At 39.4% G+C, this 15,625-nt stretch overlaps 1 protein-coding gene across 1 annotated transcript; it reads left to right on the top strand.

Annotated features, from left to right (window-relative positions):
* The first annotated feature begins 1,031 nt into the window (after positions 1 to 1,031).
* LOC101120190 (olfactory receptor 56A3-like) lies at positions 1,032 to 1,979 on the top strand. Its single transcript, XM_004016219.2, has one exon. The coding sequence runs from the start codon at positions 1,032 to 1,034 to the stop codon at positions 1,977 to 1,979; it is 948 nt and encodes a 315-aa protein (XP_004016268.2).
* Positions 1,980 to 15,625: the final 13,646 nt, after the last annotated feature.

The following is a 15,625-nucleotide window of genomic DNA, read 5'->3' as shown; positions in this document are numbered from 1 at the left end:
CCATGATCTTCGTTTTCTGAATGTTGAGCTTTAAGCCAACTTTTTCACTCTCCACTTTCACTTTCATCAAGAGGCTTTTTAGTTCCTCTTCAATTAAAGCATAATAAATACAGCTGAAAGGTCAAATTATGGTAGCTGGTGGTCTATAGTCATTTATCTGAGTCTCTAAGTTGTGCCAGGTTCTGCTGCTTATTAGCATGTATTGTTCAAATTAAATTGTAGATATTGTAGTCCATGTAATCATTTTTAAATAGTGAAGAAACAAGAGTATGAATTTAGAGACTCACCTGTTATAAAGAAGCTTCCTAAGTAATTTTCTCCTTAATTTCTATAAAGATTTAACAGCTCTATTAAAAATTACAAAATGAAGTGAGTCAGAAAGAGAAAAAGAAATATCATATATTAATACATATATGTGAAACTTGGTGAAACAGTACAGCTGAACCTATTTGCATGGCATGGATAAAGATCTAGTCAGAGAGAACAGATATGTGGATACAAGAGTGCTATGGGTGGATGAAGTGGGAGACTGGGATTGATGTATATACTCTACCATGTTTAAAATAGATAGCTAGTGGGAACCTGCAGTATAGTGCAGGGAGCTCAGCTCAGTGCTCTGTGATGACTTAGGTAAGATGGCAGTAGGGGTGGTGAGGGGGAAGGAGATTCAAGAGGGAGGAGATATATGTGTACATACAGCTGATTCATTTTATTGTACAGAAGAAACTAACAAAATATTATAAAGCAAATATATACTCTGTTAAAATATTATAAATAAACCTTGAAGAAATCAAACACTACAAAGAAATCATAGCACCTCAGCCTTCTGAATTGCTTAAAGTAATATGAATATCATATTGCATACATAAGATATACACAAAAATTCACTTAGAGATGGATAATCTGCCAGGATGCATAAGTCACTTAAGTAAAGCAATTTGTTCTGTCTCCATGTATCTTGAATCAGTAGCTAATTTTTATCCCAATTTTACAGATCACTAAAAGGAAGGTGCAGGAACATTTGACAAAATATGACAGCACACCAAAATGGCAGCATCTCCACTGAGTTTTCAGACTTCCTTCTGAACTGTTTTGTCAGGTCCCCCAGCTGGCAGCACTGGCTGTCCCTGCCCCTCAGTCTCCTCTTCCTTCTGGCCATGGGGGCCAACACCACCCTCCTGATCACCATCTGGCTGGAGGCCTCTCTGCATGAGCCCATGTACTACCTGCTCAGCCTCCTCTCCCTGCTGGACATGGCGCTCTGCCTCACTGTCATCCCCAAGGTCCTGGCCATCTTCTGGTTTGATCTCAGGTCTATCAGCTTCTTTGCCTGCTTCCTCCAGATGTTCACCATGAATAGTATTTTTGCCATGGAGTCCTGCACATTCATGGTCATGGCCTATGACCGCTATGTGGCCATTTGCCACCCTCTGCATTACCCGTCTGTCATCACTAACCAATTTGTAGTCAAAGCAGCCATTTTTATTTTGGCCAGAAGCATTTTCTTGACAGTACCCATCCCCATTCTTTCAGGACGTCTCCATTATTGTCAGGAAAATGTCATTGAGAACTGCCTCTGTGCCAATATGTCTGTCTCCAAGCTCTCCTGTGGTGATATTATCATCAATCGTCTCTACCAATTTGCTTGTGGATGGACTCTGCTGGGATTGGACCTCATCTTCATCTTCCTCTCCTACACCCTCATTCTAAGGGCTGTTCTGAGACTCAAGTCAGAGGGAGCTGTGGCCAAGGCCCTAAGCACATGTGGCTCCCACTTCATCCTGATCCTCTTCTTTAGCACTGTCCTTCTGGTTTTTGTCTTCACGCTTGTGGTAGAAAAGAAAGTGTCCTCTGATGTGCCAGTCTTGCTCAATATCCTCCACCACGTCATCCCTCCAGCCCTCAACCCCATTGTCTATGGAGTGCGAACCCAGGAGATCAAACAAGGAATCCAGAGATTACTGAAAAAAGGTTGGTAACTAGGACAAGTGGATCTCTGCATCCCTAAAATAGGATGGCTTTGAGTCAATAGTGGATGAGTGGATTGAAATTTGTATCTATGAATTTTAATCTCAAACTATGCAAATTGTCTGTTTTTCCTTTTAATAAAGCTTTCATTTCTTTTAGAGTTTCTCTTTCTCTCACTTCTCAAAAATGAATCTTCATGATCATTTCTCCCCTTTTCCCACACTTTTTTTTCCAAAAGTGCAAAATAATAAATGTCCTTAAGCAGATTCTAAAGGAAGAGATTTATGTTCCTGAATGAAAGTGAAAGCGTTAGTCACTCAGTCTTGTCCCTCTCTTTGCAGCTGCATGGACTATAGCCTGCCAAGCTCCTCTGTCCATGGGATTCTCCAGGCAAAAATACTGGAGTGGGTAGCCATTCCCTCCTTCAGGGGATCTACCAGACCCAGGGATTGAACCCAGGTTTCTGGCATTGCAGGCAGATTCTTTACCATCTGAGCCACCAGGGAAGTCCTGAAAAAATAACTTTTAATATGCCATATATTTCATATTCTGGTGTAAACAATTGTGGATGTTCTGTGGGCTATATTATACAATTTGTAAGGTGTTCTTATTCTTATTTCCACTAAATATAACATATTAGAGACATAGGAGCTGAAACTTTAGCCCTGAATAGTGGAAGGTTGCTATTGGTCTCTGTGTGCTTATTCAGTCAGTTCAGTCATGTCCAGCTCTTTCCGACTTCATAGACTGTAGCCCACAGGTTTTCTGACCATGGAATTATCCTGGCAAGAATACTGGAGTAGGTTGCCACTTCCTACTCTAACTGGTAGGTAAATGGGTCTTTTTCTCTCAGTCTCCAACCATATCACAAGCTTCTTTCTCACTGCCTTACTGTCTCTCCTCTTCTCTTCTCCAGGAGTGTGCATTGCAAGGGGACACAGTTTGTTTTTTTCTGAATACTCTTGTGTCTAACAGTTATCATAAAGTTTTAGCAGATTTAAGAGACTACTAAATTTTTTCCCCAAAGTGTCTGTGCTTTGGACATGTATCTCTTGAATCCAAAAGATATGCAAAGACAGCTATGTGAATGATATGCAAACACAGCTATGTGAATGAGTTAAAGAATTGTTAAGCAATATAATATATGATTCAGTAATAATACTTGCAGATATAACAAATTATATAGAAATTATTTCTTATTAATTTTACAGTTTCTAAGCACATTTGTGTCCTGGGAATCCTGTTAGCTATTAAGATTCAAAAATAAATCAAACATTAGTATTGCTTTTGGGAGTTCAAAGTTGGACTAGGAAGAATACAAATAATAATTCCAGAAATATATTCTTCTCAAATGAAGAGGAGGCTGAGGAATGGAATCATGTGCTTCTATGGGCATTTCTTTGGAAGGAATGATGCTAAAGCTGAAAGTCCAGTACTTTGGCCACCTCATGTGAAGAGTTGACTCATTGGAAAAGACTCTGATCCTGGGAGGGATTGGGGGCAGGAGGAGAAGGGGACGACAGAGGATGAGATGGCTGGATGGCATCACTGACTCGATGGATATGAGTCTGAGTGAACTCTGAGAGTTGGTGATAGACAGGGAGGCCTGGCGTGCTGAGATTCATGGGGTCGCAAAGAGTCGGACACGACTGAGTGACTGAACTAACTGACTGATGGGCATTAAGGTGCTGGGCAACATAGGAAAGCACCAGACAGAGTTAGAAGGTCTGAGTTGTAAGCTTTGCACAACAACACACACACACAATTTCCTAGGAACAAATGAGTTGGTCTCACTGTGTTTCATGTTATTCTATTACTTGAAAATAGTGAATAATTTGTTTAGAAGATCATTTCTGCATATAAGATTTGTGCCTCAGTGACAACATGTAAGTGTGTTATATCATTTTCACCATAGAAGGAAAATCTCACAAAGCTTAGCACTATCCCCAAAATCTGGTTCTTTCAATCACCACTGAAAGCATCAGAAAACATCTCTTGACCTACTTAAACTTTCATTCTGCAAACATCTATAGAAATCTTTTTCTTCTTCCTCTCATAATGTAAAAGAAAAAATTACTATTTGATTTATTTGCTCCTATTTAGCACTAGGAGCAAATATTTTAAAAACAAGCATGTGCCCTTCCCAGGTCCACACCAGTCAGAATGGCTGCGATCCAAAAATCTGCAAGCAATAAATGCTGGAGAGGGTGTGGAGAAAAGGGAACCCTCCTGCACTGTTGGTGGGAATGCAAACTAGTACAGCCACTATGGAGAACAGTGTGGAGATTCCTTAAAAAATTGCAAATAGAACTACCTTATGACCCAGCAATCCCACTGCTGGGCATACACACCGAGGAAACCAGAATTGAAAGAGACACATCTACCCCAATGTTCATCGCAGCACTGTTTATAATAGCCAGGACATGGAAACAACCTAGATGTCCATCAGCAGATGAATGGATAAGAAAGCTGTGGTACATATACACAATGGAGTATTACTCAGCCATAAAAAAGAATTCATTTGAATCAGTTCTGATGAGATGGATGAAACTGGAGTCAATTATACAGAGTGAAGTAAGCCAGAAAGAAAAACACCAATACAGTATACTAACACATATATATGGAATTTAGGAAGATGGCAATGACGACCCTGTATGCAAGACAGGGAAAGAGACACAGATGTGTATAACGGACTTTTGGACTCAGAGGGAGAGGGAGAGGGTGGGATGATTTGGGAGAATGACATTCTAACATGTATACTATCATGTAAGAATTGAATCGCCAGTCTATGTCTGACGCAGGATGCAGCATGCTTGGGGCTGGTGCATGGGGATGACCCAGAGAGATGTTATGCGGAGGGAGGTGGGAGGGGGTTCATGTTTGGGAACGCATGTAAGAATTAAAGATTTTAAAATTTAAAAAATAAAAAACTAAAAAAATAAAAATAAAAGAATAAAAACAAGCATGCACTTATATAAGAAGCAATAAGTATAAGCATATATCAGTATTTTATTGGTGAAAATGCATTCTCAAAAGTAGAAAGCAATCTGTCAAGATACTACTTGGTTCATACTGTAGATAACTTTCTCATTATTACTTGAAGATTTCCCACAAAACCCATTCACTCAAAGATTTCAATATTAAAAAATGTCATGGTTTAAAACTATATAGCTGGATACCAAGGTGAAGGTCTTACAAATATAGATATAATATCACTTAACCTAAATATAAGATTTTACATATTATTAATGAAACCATTAGGAACATGTAAGTAAAGACTTTGTGTGGATAAATGTTTTATGTCTCCTTGGTGTTACAAGTAGATTGCAAAGATTGTATAGTAAGGGTATGATTAAATTTCTAGCAGATTGCCAAGCTGCTTTGAATATCTTTGTTCCATTTTACATTCCCACCAACAGTGAGAAACCATTTCTTACTGGGTTTCTCACCCATGCCAACATCCATGCCAACACTTGGTGTTTTCAGTCTCTTTAAAATTCAGCCCTTCTAGTAGCTGTGCAGTGGCATCTCTTTGTTGTTGTTCAGTAGCCCCATCCTGTCTGACTCTTTAAGACCCCATGGACTGCAGCATGTGAGGCTTCCCTGTCCTTCACCATCTCCTGGAGTTTCCTCAAAAATCTGGTTTTTGTGTTGTTCTAGTTGGCTGTTTAAATGGCTTGTTTTGAAAACAGTCTATTGAAGTCTTTTATTTTTAAATTGGGTTATTTATTTTATACATAAATAATAGCATTATAAATTTAGAAAAGAATACTTGGTAGAAATATCCATTATGAAAATTTCTCACAACCTATGGTTTGCTTGCTTTCTCATTTTCCCATGTTTCATTTTTTAAAGAGCTGTTGTTTTAAATTTTGATGAAATATAACATCATTATTAAGTCTTTAGGAGAAGGCAATGGCAACTCACTCCAGTACTCTTGCCTGGAAGATCCCATGGAGGGAGGAGCCTGGTGGGCTGCAGTCCATGGGGTTACTCAGAGTCAGACCCGACTGAGCAGCTTCACTTTCACTTTTCACTTTAATGCGTTGGAGAAGGAAATGGCAACCCACTACAGTGTCCTTGCCTGGAGAATCCCAGGGACGAGGGTGCCTGGTGGGCTGCTGTCTATGGGGTCGCACAGAGTCGGACATGACTGAAGTGACTTAGCAGCAGCAGCAGCATTAAGTGTTTTGATGCACTTTTTGTCCTAACTAAGAAATATGACCAGTCTTGGGGCTTCCCAGGTGACTCAGTGGTAAGGAATCCATCCGTCAATGCAGGAGATGCCAGATCCCTGGGTCAGAAGATCTCCTGGAGAAGGAAATAACAACTGCTCCAGTATTCTCGCCTGGGAAATTCCATGGACAGAGGAACCTGGCAGGCTACAGTCCACAGAGTCGCAAAGAGTCAGACATGACTGAGCACACACATGTGACCTATCTTAAGTTTATAAAGACTTCTCCAACAGTTTCTAATAATTTTTACTTTAAGATTTTAGGTGTAAGTCTGTAGCCTAAGGTTTGTATGTGGTATTGGATAATGACTCCTTCTTCTTTTTTTTTTTTAATATGGAAATACATCGTTGCAGCAGCATTTGCTGAAAAGACTATAATTTCTCCCATTGAATTACCTTAGGCCCTTAGTCAAAAGGCAATATTCATTAATGTATAGGTCTATTTCTGGACCCTCCTTTCTTTTCCATTATTCTATGTATACTTACACAGAAAACATAATGTCTTGATTACTTTACCACTTTTTGTGTAATGAAATGAAATAATGTGAGTGCTCCAAAGTTGTTCCTTGTTAAAATTGTCCTTACTCTTTTATGTCCTTTTTGTTTTCATACAAATTTTAGAAAAAAAACTTTCCAATTTCTACAAAAAGGCTGCTATGATTTTTATTTAGGATTACATTGAATCTACAGATCAGTTTGATGAACATTAATGTCCTGAAAATATTGCACCTTCAAACTCATGCAAATATCATATATTTACATTTTTTAAGGGTTTCCAGATGCCAATAGGGCTAAAGAACCAGCCTGTCAACGCAGGAGACATAACAGACAGGGTTCAATCCCTGGGGTAGGCATGGCAACCCACTCCAGTATTCTTGCCTGGAGAATCCCATGGACAGAGGAGCCTGGTGAGCTACAGTCCATAGGGTTGCAAAGAGTTGGACACAATGAAGCTACTTAGAACTCATGAATTCATATTTTTTTACATTTTCTTAGTTATCATAGCAATATTTTTAGTCCCGTGTACAGATCTCACATATGTTTTTTAAAAGTTTTCCTATGTATTATAATGTAATACTATTTTCAATTTTTCAAGTTCATTTTCCAATGGTTTGCTTCTAGTACATAAAAATATTGATTTTATCTGTTGATCTTGTATTCTGAGATTTTTGCAGTTTTAAAAATTGAATTTGAAAGACTTTCCACATACTTGATATGGTCTTCTTTAAATAAGACAGTTTTGCTTCATTCTCCCCAAACTATATGCGTTTTTCCTTTCATTTATTGCATTGCTTAGGAAATCTAGTACAATGTTAGCTGCAAAGGGTGCACACACAGCACACACATTATGAAAGGATATTGAATTTTGTTAAATGTTTTTTTCTGATTTAATTAAGATCGTTGTATATTTTCCCTCTACTTTGTTGATATAAATAACTACATCAAATTATATTTTATTGTTAGACCAATCAAAAAAAGATGAATGGATAAAGAAGATGTGATATATAGATAGATAGTTAGATGGCAACAAAATTTAATGGACTTGGTAGGGTACTATGCATAGAAAAATAACTGAGATAGAGCAAGACAAATATCATGTGATATCATGTGTATGTGAAACCTAAAAAGTAAAACTAGTGAATATAACAAGATAGCAACAGACCTGTAGATAGAGATAACAAACTAAAACAGAGTATAATATTTAAAAATTGTGAATCACTAAGTGGATCACCTAAAATTTACATATTATTGCAAATCAACTATAGGTCAATTAAAAAATTTTTAAAGTATGTTTATAAGCCATAACTAAAAAGAATTTTCAGCACTTATGTTTTTTTTAGATACAAGCAGTGAAGTGTGTGTGTGTTTGCATGCCAGTGGTGCCTGATTCTTTGTGAGCCCATGGACTGCTCTTCTGTCCATGGAATTTCCAGGCAAGAATGCTAGAAAGGGTTGCCATTTCCTCCTCCAGGGGATCTTCCCAACCCAGGGATCAAACCTGCATCTCCTGAGTCTGTTGCATTGGCAGGCAGATTCTTTACCACTGAGCCACCGCAGTTCAGTTCAGTTCAGTCGCTCAGTTGTGTCCAACTCTTTGCAACCCCATGAACCATAGCACACCAGGCCTCCCTGTCCATCACCAACTCCTGGAGTTTACCCAAACTCATGTCCATTGAGTCGGTGATGTCATCCAACTATCTCATCCTCTGTCGTCCCCTTCTCCTCCTACCCACAATCTTTCCCAGCATCAAGGTCTTTTCAAATGAGTCAGCTCTTCGCATCAGGTGGCCAAAGTACTGGAGTTTCAGCTTCAACATCGGTCCTTCCAATGAACAATCAGGACTGATCTCCTTTAAGACAGACTGGTTGGGTCTCCTTGCAGTCCAAGTGACTCTCAAGAGTCTTCTCCAACACCATAGTTTAAAAGCATCAATTCTTCAGCACTCAGCTTTCTTTATAGTCCAACTGTCACACCCATACATGACTACTGGAATAACCATAGCCTTGACTAGACGGACCTTTGTTGACAATGTAATCTCTGTGCTTTTTAATATGCTGTCTAGGTTGGTTCGTAGCTTTCCTTCCAAGGAGTAAGTGTCTTAATTTCATGGCTGCAATCACCATCTACAGTGATATTGGAGCCCAGAAAAATAAACTGTCACACTGTTTCCAATGTTTCCCCATCTATTTGCCAAGAAGTGATGGGTCCGGATGCCATGATCTTTGTTTTCTGAATGTTGAGCTTTAAGCCAACATTTTCACTCTCCTCTTTCACTTTCATCAAGAGGCTCTTTAGTTCTTCACTTTCTGCCATAAGGGTGGTGTCATCTGCATATCTGAGGTTATTGATATTTCTCCCAGTAAACTTGATTCCAGCCTGTGCCTCTTCCAGCCCAGCATTTCTCATGATGTATTCTGCATATAAGTTAAATAAGCAGGGTGACAATATACAGCCTTGACATACTCCTTTTCCTATTTGGAACCAGTTTGTTGTTCCATGTCCAGTTCTAACTGCTGCTTCCTGACCTGCACACACATTTCTCAAGACGCAGGTCAGTTGGTATTCCCATCTCTTTCAGAATTTTCCACATTTTATTGTGATCCACACAGTCAAAGGCTTTGGCATAGTCAGTAAAGCAGAAATAGATGTTTTTTTTCTGGAACTCTCTTGCTTTTTCGATGATCCAGAGGAGGTTGGCAATTTGATCTATGGTTCCTCTGCCTTTTCTAAAACCAGCTTGAACATCTAGAAGTTCACAGTTCACGTATTGCTGAAGCCTGGCTTGGAGAATTTTGAGCATTACTTTACTAGTGTGTGAGATGAGTGCAATTGTGCAGTAGTTTGAGCATTCTTTGGCATTGCCTTTCTTTGGGATTGGAATAAAAACTGACCTTTTCCAGTCCAGTGGCCACTGCTGAGTTTTCCAAATTTGCTGGCATATTGAGTGCAGCAATTTCACAGGCAGCTGCATGGTGCAGGAGCAGCAGCGAGGAGATACCCCATTGAACCACCTGGGAAGCCCTAAATAAGCATACTGGAGATTAATTAATACGACATATTTTAAGTAAAATGGAGATTTCACTTTTCAGAAGGGAAAAGAAATAGGATATTGAGATAAGCAGAAGAAAGTGAAATAAAAATAAAACAAAGAAGTACCTTAAGGAAATGGATGATGCTTGCTCCCATAATTTGAAAAGCAGGAATAATATAAGTGAGGCTAAAAATGAAAATAAAAATAGAGGAGCAAATCATGCTTCCTAATAACCAGTTGTATACACATACAATTTAAGAATATTTTATGCACCAAAGACTATTGTTGTATTTTCTCTCTGAAAAATACATTGTGTTTTCTAGATAATATTTTCTTAATTTTCTTTTGCATTTTTATCATTATTACATCGATCCATTCAATAGCATGATTTTGGAAGTCCCTGTATATTAAACATATTTCAGGAATTCCATGAGAACTTCTGAGTGAGTTTATAGAATCTATGGAAAGTACCAGAAGTGTATATGCAAAATGATATGAACACATAAGGATGAATGTAAGACCCATAGCCGGAAACTATCTACAGAGCACATATCAATGGAAGTTTGGATTCCAATTCCCTCTCTTTTACAGAGAAAGAAAACCATCGCTTCTCCTATCTACCTGTCTTCCTGTTCCAAAATGACCTTTTTGTCCAAAGGGAGCAGCTATGGAGAAGCTCCCAGAGGGCAGAGTCTCTGAGCCCTAGAGTTACAGCTAGCCCAGGTGCTTGGGAAATATTCAAGGTTCCAATATCAGTGGAACCAGACTGTATTTTCACATCTGTAAGTGAATAAAGCAGAAATAGATGATTTCTGGAACTCTTTTGCTTTTTCCATGATCCAGCAGATGTTGGCAATTTGATCTCTGGTTCCTCTGCCTTTCTAAAACCAGCTTGAACATCAGGAAGTTCACAGTTCACATATTGCTGAAGCCTGGCTTGGAGAATTTTGAGCATTACTTTACTAGCATGTGAGATGAGTGCAATTGTGCGGTAGTTTGAGCATTCTTCAGCATTGCCTTTCTTTGGAATTGGAATGAAAACTGGGGAATGAGTGGGGGATGTCAAAAACAAGTTCCTCAGATTTTGGGTCAATCTAAATAATTTTTTAAAGCTATGGGCTTCCCTTGTGGCTCAGCTGGTAAAGAATTTGCCTGCAATGCAGGAGACCTGGTTTCGGTCCCTGGATTGGGAAGATCCCCTGCTAAAGGGAAAGGCTACCCACATCAGTATTCTGGCCTGGAGAATTCCATGGGCTGTATAGTCCATGGGTCACAAAGAGTCAGACACGACTGAGTGACTTTCGCTTTCACGTGGCTGCCAAAACCAGAAAATTATATCTGAAAATGAATGAGATATCTCACTGGATACCCTCCACAATGCCTGTAACTGCACTTTGGATAGATGTCTTACAGCTCTGCCTGAGTTTTGTAGAATTAGGTGATCCCTAACAACTCTTCCACTCCTCAAACAGAGCTTCAGTGGTGCTGCACTGTGGTCTATACTGCAGTTTGGGATAAAGCTTGGGTGGCTAGGTTTGCATGTTAGCCTTGGACCTTCAACTTTCCTGGCTTCTTCCTACCCCTGGCTGGTGCCAGTAACCATTAGCCCCAGGTCCTCAGCCCTAGTGCTGCATTTGGCAAGTTCTGATTGTAAAAAAAAAAAAAAAAAAAGATAGACACAGTAGAGTAGGAGAAGGTGAGGCTTCTATACTTCTAAGGCTGTGTTGCTTGTTCAGGGCTTTTGGAGAGGCATTTGCACTGAAGATTGCCTTCTTCTCCAAGGCAAACCATTAAATATCACAGTAATCCAAGTCTATGCCCCAACCAGTAATGCTGAAGAGGCTGAAGTTGAATGGTTCTATGAAGACCTAAAAGACCTTTTAGAACTAACACCCAAAAAAGATGTCCTTTTCATTAGAGGGGACTGGAATGCAAAAGTAGGAAGTCAAAAAACACCTGCAGTAACAGGTAAATTTGGCCTTGGAATGCAGAATGAAGAAGGGCAAAGACTAATAGAGTTTTCCCAAGAAAATGCACTGCTCATAGCAAACACCCTCTTCCAACAACACAAGAGAAGACTCTACACATGGACATCACCAGATGGTCAACACCAAAATCAGGTTGACTATATTATTTGCAGCCAAAGATGGAGAAGCTCTATACAGTCAACAAAAACAAGACCAGGAGCTGACTGTGGCTCAGATCATGAACTCCTTATTGCCAAATTCAGACTTTAATTGAAGAAAGTAGGGAAAACCGCTAGACCATTTAGGTATGACCTAAAATCAAATCCCTTATGATTATACAGTGGAAGTGAGAAATAGATTTAAGGGACTAGATCTGATAGATAGAGTGCCTGATGAACTATGGATGGAGGTTCGTGACATTGTACAGGAAACAGGGATCAAGACCATCCCAATGGAAAAGAAATGAAAAAAAGCAAAATGGCTGTCTGGGAAGGCCTTACAAATAGCTGTGAAAAGAAGAGAAGCAAAAAGCAAAGGAGAAAAGGAAAGATATAAGCATCTGAATGCAGAGTTCCAAAGAATAGCAAGAAGGGATAAGAAAGCCTTCCTCAGCGATCAATGCAAAGAAATAGAGGAAAACAATACAATGGGAAAGACTAGAGATCTCTTCAAGAAAATTAGAGACACCAAGGGAACATTTCATGCAAAGATGGGCTTGATATAGGACAGAAATGGTATGGACCTAACAGAAGCAGAAGATATTAAGAAGAGGAGGCAGGAATACACAGAAGAACTGTACAAAATATATCTTCATGACCCAGATAATCACGATGATGTGATCACTAATCTAGAGCCAGACATCCTGGAATGTGAAGTCAAGTGGGCCTTAGAAAGCATCACTATGAACAAAGCTAGTGGAGGTGATGGAATTCCAGTAGAGCTATTTCGAATCCTGAAAGATGATGCTGTGAAAGTGCTGCCCTCAATATGCCAGCAAATTTGGAAAACTCAGCAGTGGCCACTGGACTGGAAAACGTCAGTTTTCATTCCAATCCCAAAGAAAGGCAATGCCAAAGAATGCTCAAACTACCGCACAATTGTACTCATCTCACATGCTAGTAAAGTAATGCTCAAAATTCTCCAAGCCAGACTTCAGCAATACGTGAACCGTGAACTCCCTGATGTTCAAGCTGGTTTTAGAAAAGGCAGAGGAACCAGAGATCAAATTGCCAACATCCACTGGATCATGGAAACAGCAAGAGAGTTCCAGAAACACATCTATTTCTGCTTCATTGACTATGCCAAAGCCTTTGACTGTGTGGATCACAATCAACTGTGGAAAATTCTGAAAGAGATGGGAATACCAGACCACCTGACCTGCCTCTTGAGAAATCTGTATGCATGTCAGGAAGCAACAGTTAGAACTGGACATGGAACAACAGACTGGTTCCAAATAGGAAAAGGAGTACATCAAGGCTGTATATTGTGACCCTGCTTATTTAACTTATATGCAGAGTACATCATGAGAAACGCTGGACTGGAAGAAATACAAGCTGGAATCAAGATTGCCGGGAAAAATATCAAGAACCTCAGATATGCATTTGACATCACCCTTATGGCAGAAAGTGAAGAGGAACTAAAAAGCCTCTTGATGAAAGTGAAAGAGGAGAGTGAAAAAGTTGGCTTAAAGCTCAGCATTCAAAAAACGAAGATCATGGCATCTGGTCCCATCACTTCATGGGAAATAGATGGAGAAACAGTGGAAACAGTGTCAGACTTTATTTTTGAGGCTCCAAAATCACTGCAGATGGTGACTGCAGCCATGAAATTAAAAGATGTTTACTCCTTGGAAGGAAAGTTATGACCAACCTAGATAGTATATTCAAAAGCAGAGACATTACTTTGCCGACTAAGGTCCATCTAGTCAAGGCTATAGTTTTTCCTGTGGTCATCTATGGATGTGAGAGTTGGACTGTGAAGAAGGCTGAGCGCCAAAGAATTGATGCGTTTGAACTGTGGTGTTGGAGAAGACTCTTGAAGGTCCCTTGGACTGCAAGGAGATCCAACCAGTCCATTCTGAAGGAGATCAACCCTGGGATTTTTTTGGAAGGAATGATGCTAAAGCTGAAGCTCCAGTACTTTGGCCACCTCATGCAAAGAGTTGACTCATTGGAAAAGACTCTGATGCTGGGAGGGATTGGGGGCAGGAGGAGAAGGGGACGACAGAGGATGAGATGGCTGGATGGCATCATGGACTCTATGGAAGTGAGTCTGAGTGAACTCTGGGAGATGGTGATGGACAGGGAGGCCTGGCGTACTGCGATCCATGGGGTCGCAGAGTTGGACACAACTGAGCGACTGAACTGAACTGAACTGAAACAAATGCTCTCCAACAAATGCTAAAGGATATTTTCTAGACAGGAAACACAAAAAGGGTATATTATCCCGAACCCAAAACAATAAAGTAAATGGCAACGGGATCATACTTATCAATAATCTCCTTAAACGTAAATGGGTTGAATGCCCCAACCAAAAGGCAAAGACTAGCTGAATGGATACAAAAATAAGACCCCTATACATGCTGCCTACAAAAGACCCACCTCAAAACAAGGGACACATACTGACTGAAAGTGAAGGGCTGGAAAAAGATATATCACGCAAATAGAGAGCAAAAGAAAGCAGGAGTGGCAATACTCATATCCAATAAAATAGACTTTAAAACAAAGGCTGTGAAAAGAGACAAAGAAGGCCACTACATAATGATCAAAGGATCAATCCAAGAAGAAGATATAACAATTATAATTATATATGCACCCAATATAGGAGCACCGCAATATGTAAGACAAATGCTAACAACTATGAAAGGGGAAATTAACAATAACACAATAATAGTGGGAGACTTAAATACCCCACTCACACCTATGGACAGATGAACTAAACAGAGAATTAACAAAGAAAGGCAAACTTTAAATGATACAATAGAACAGTTAGACCTAATTGATATCTATAGGACATTTCACCCCAAAACAATGAATTTCACCTTTTTCTCAAGTGCTCATGGAACTTCTCCAGGATAGATCACATCCTGGGCCATAAATCTAACCTTGATAAATTCAAAAAAGTCAAAATCATTCCAAGCGTCTTTTCTGACAATAATGCATTAAGATTAGATCTCAATTACAGGAGAAAAACTATTAAAAATTCCAACATATGGAGGCTGAACAACACGCTTCTGAATAACCAACAATTCACAGAAGAAATCAAAAAAGAAATCAAAATATGCATAAAAACGAGTGAAAATGAAAACACAGCAACCCAAAACCTGTGGGACACTATAAAAGCAGTGCTAAGAGGAAAGTTCATAGCTATACTTCAATTAAAAAAAATAAAAGGAAAAAATAGTGGATGAATAGACTGAATTTTATATCTATGAACTAGGTAAACTGGATATTGGGTCTTCTTTAATCAAACAGTTTGATTTTAAGAGTTCCTTTCTCTCATCCTTTATTATGAATCTCCATTTAGCTGGATTCTTACATGGAATGAGAGTTAGCATATGTCCAGGGTTGGCCTGGAGTGTGGCTTAGGTGTTTTGACCACTCCATTAGCGGTGCTGAGTGCACAGGTCATGTGCAATACCTTGCTTTTACTCCTGACACCCTGTTTTTGCTCCCAACTCTCCAGAAGTGACAGTTGGGTTTCTTGGTCTTTTTGTATCTTTTCATTCTGAATTTACCCCAGCTGTGCATGCATGCAGTTATTTGTAGTCTCTTATAGTTTCTTTGTATTTATTGCTCAAGGAGACATTTGTCCAGGTGCCAGCATTGCAGTGCTGCAGCTGAGTTCCAGGTTCCAGTCTATCTTGGTGCTACTCATCATCTATAACCTGAGGAGAGCAAAAAATTTGGTTTTGATCTCTTATA

This window comes from Ovis aries, chromosome 15 (assembly GCF_016772045.2).
Source record: "Ovis aries strain OAR_USU_Benz2616 breed Rambouillet chromosome 15, ARS-UI_Ramb_v3.0, whole genome shotgun sequence".
Lineage (NCBI taxonomy): Eukaryota > Metazoa > Chordata > Mammalia > Artiodactyla > Bovidae > Ovis > Ovis aries.
The sequence above is the reverse complement of the archived record's forward strand: the minus strand, read 5'-3'. Positions and strand labels throughout refer to the sequence as shown.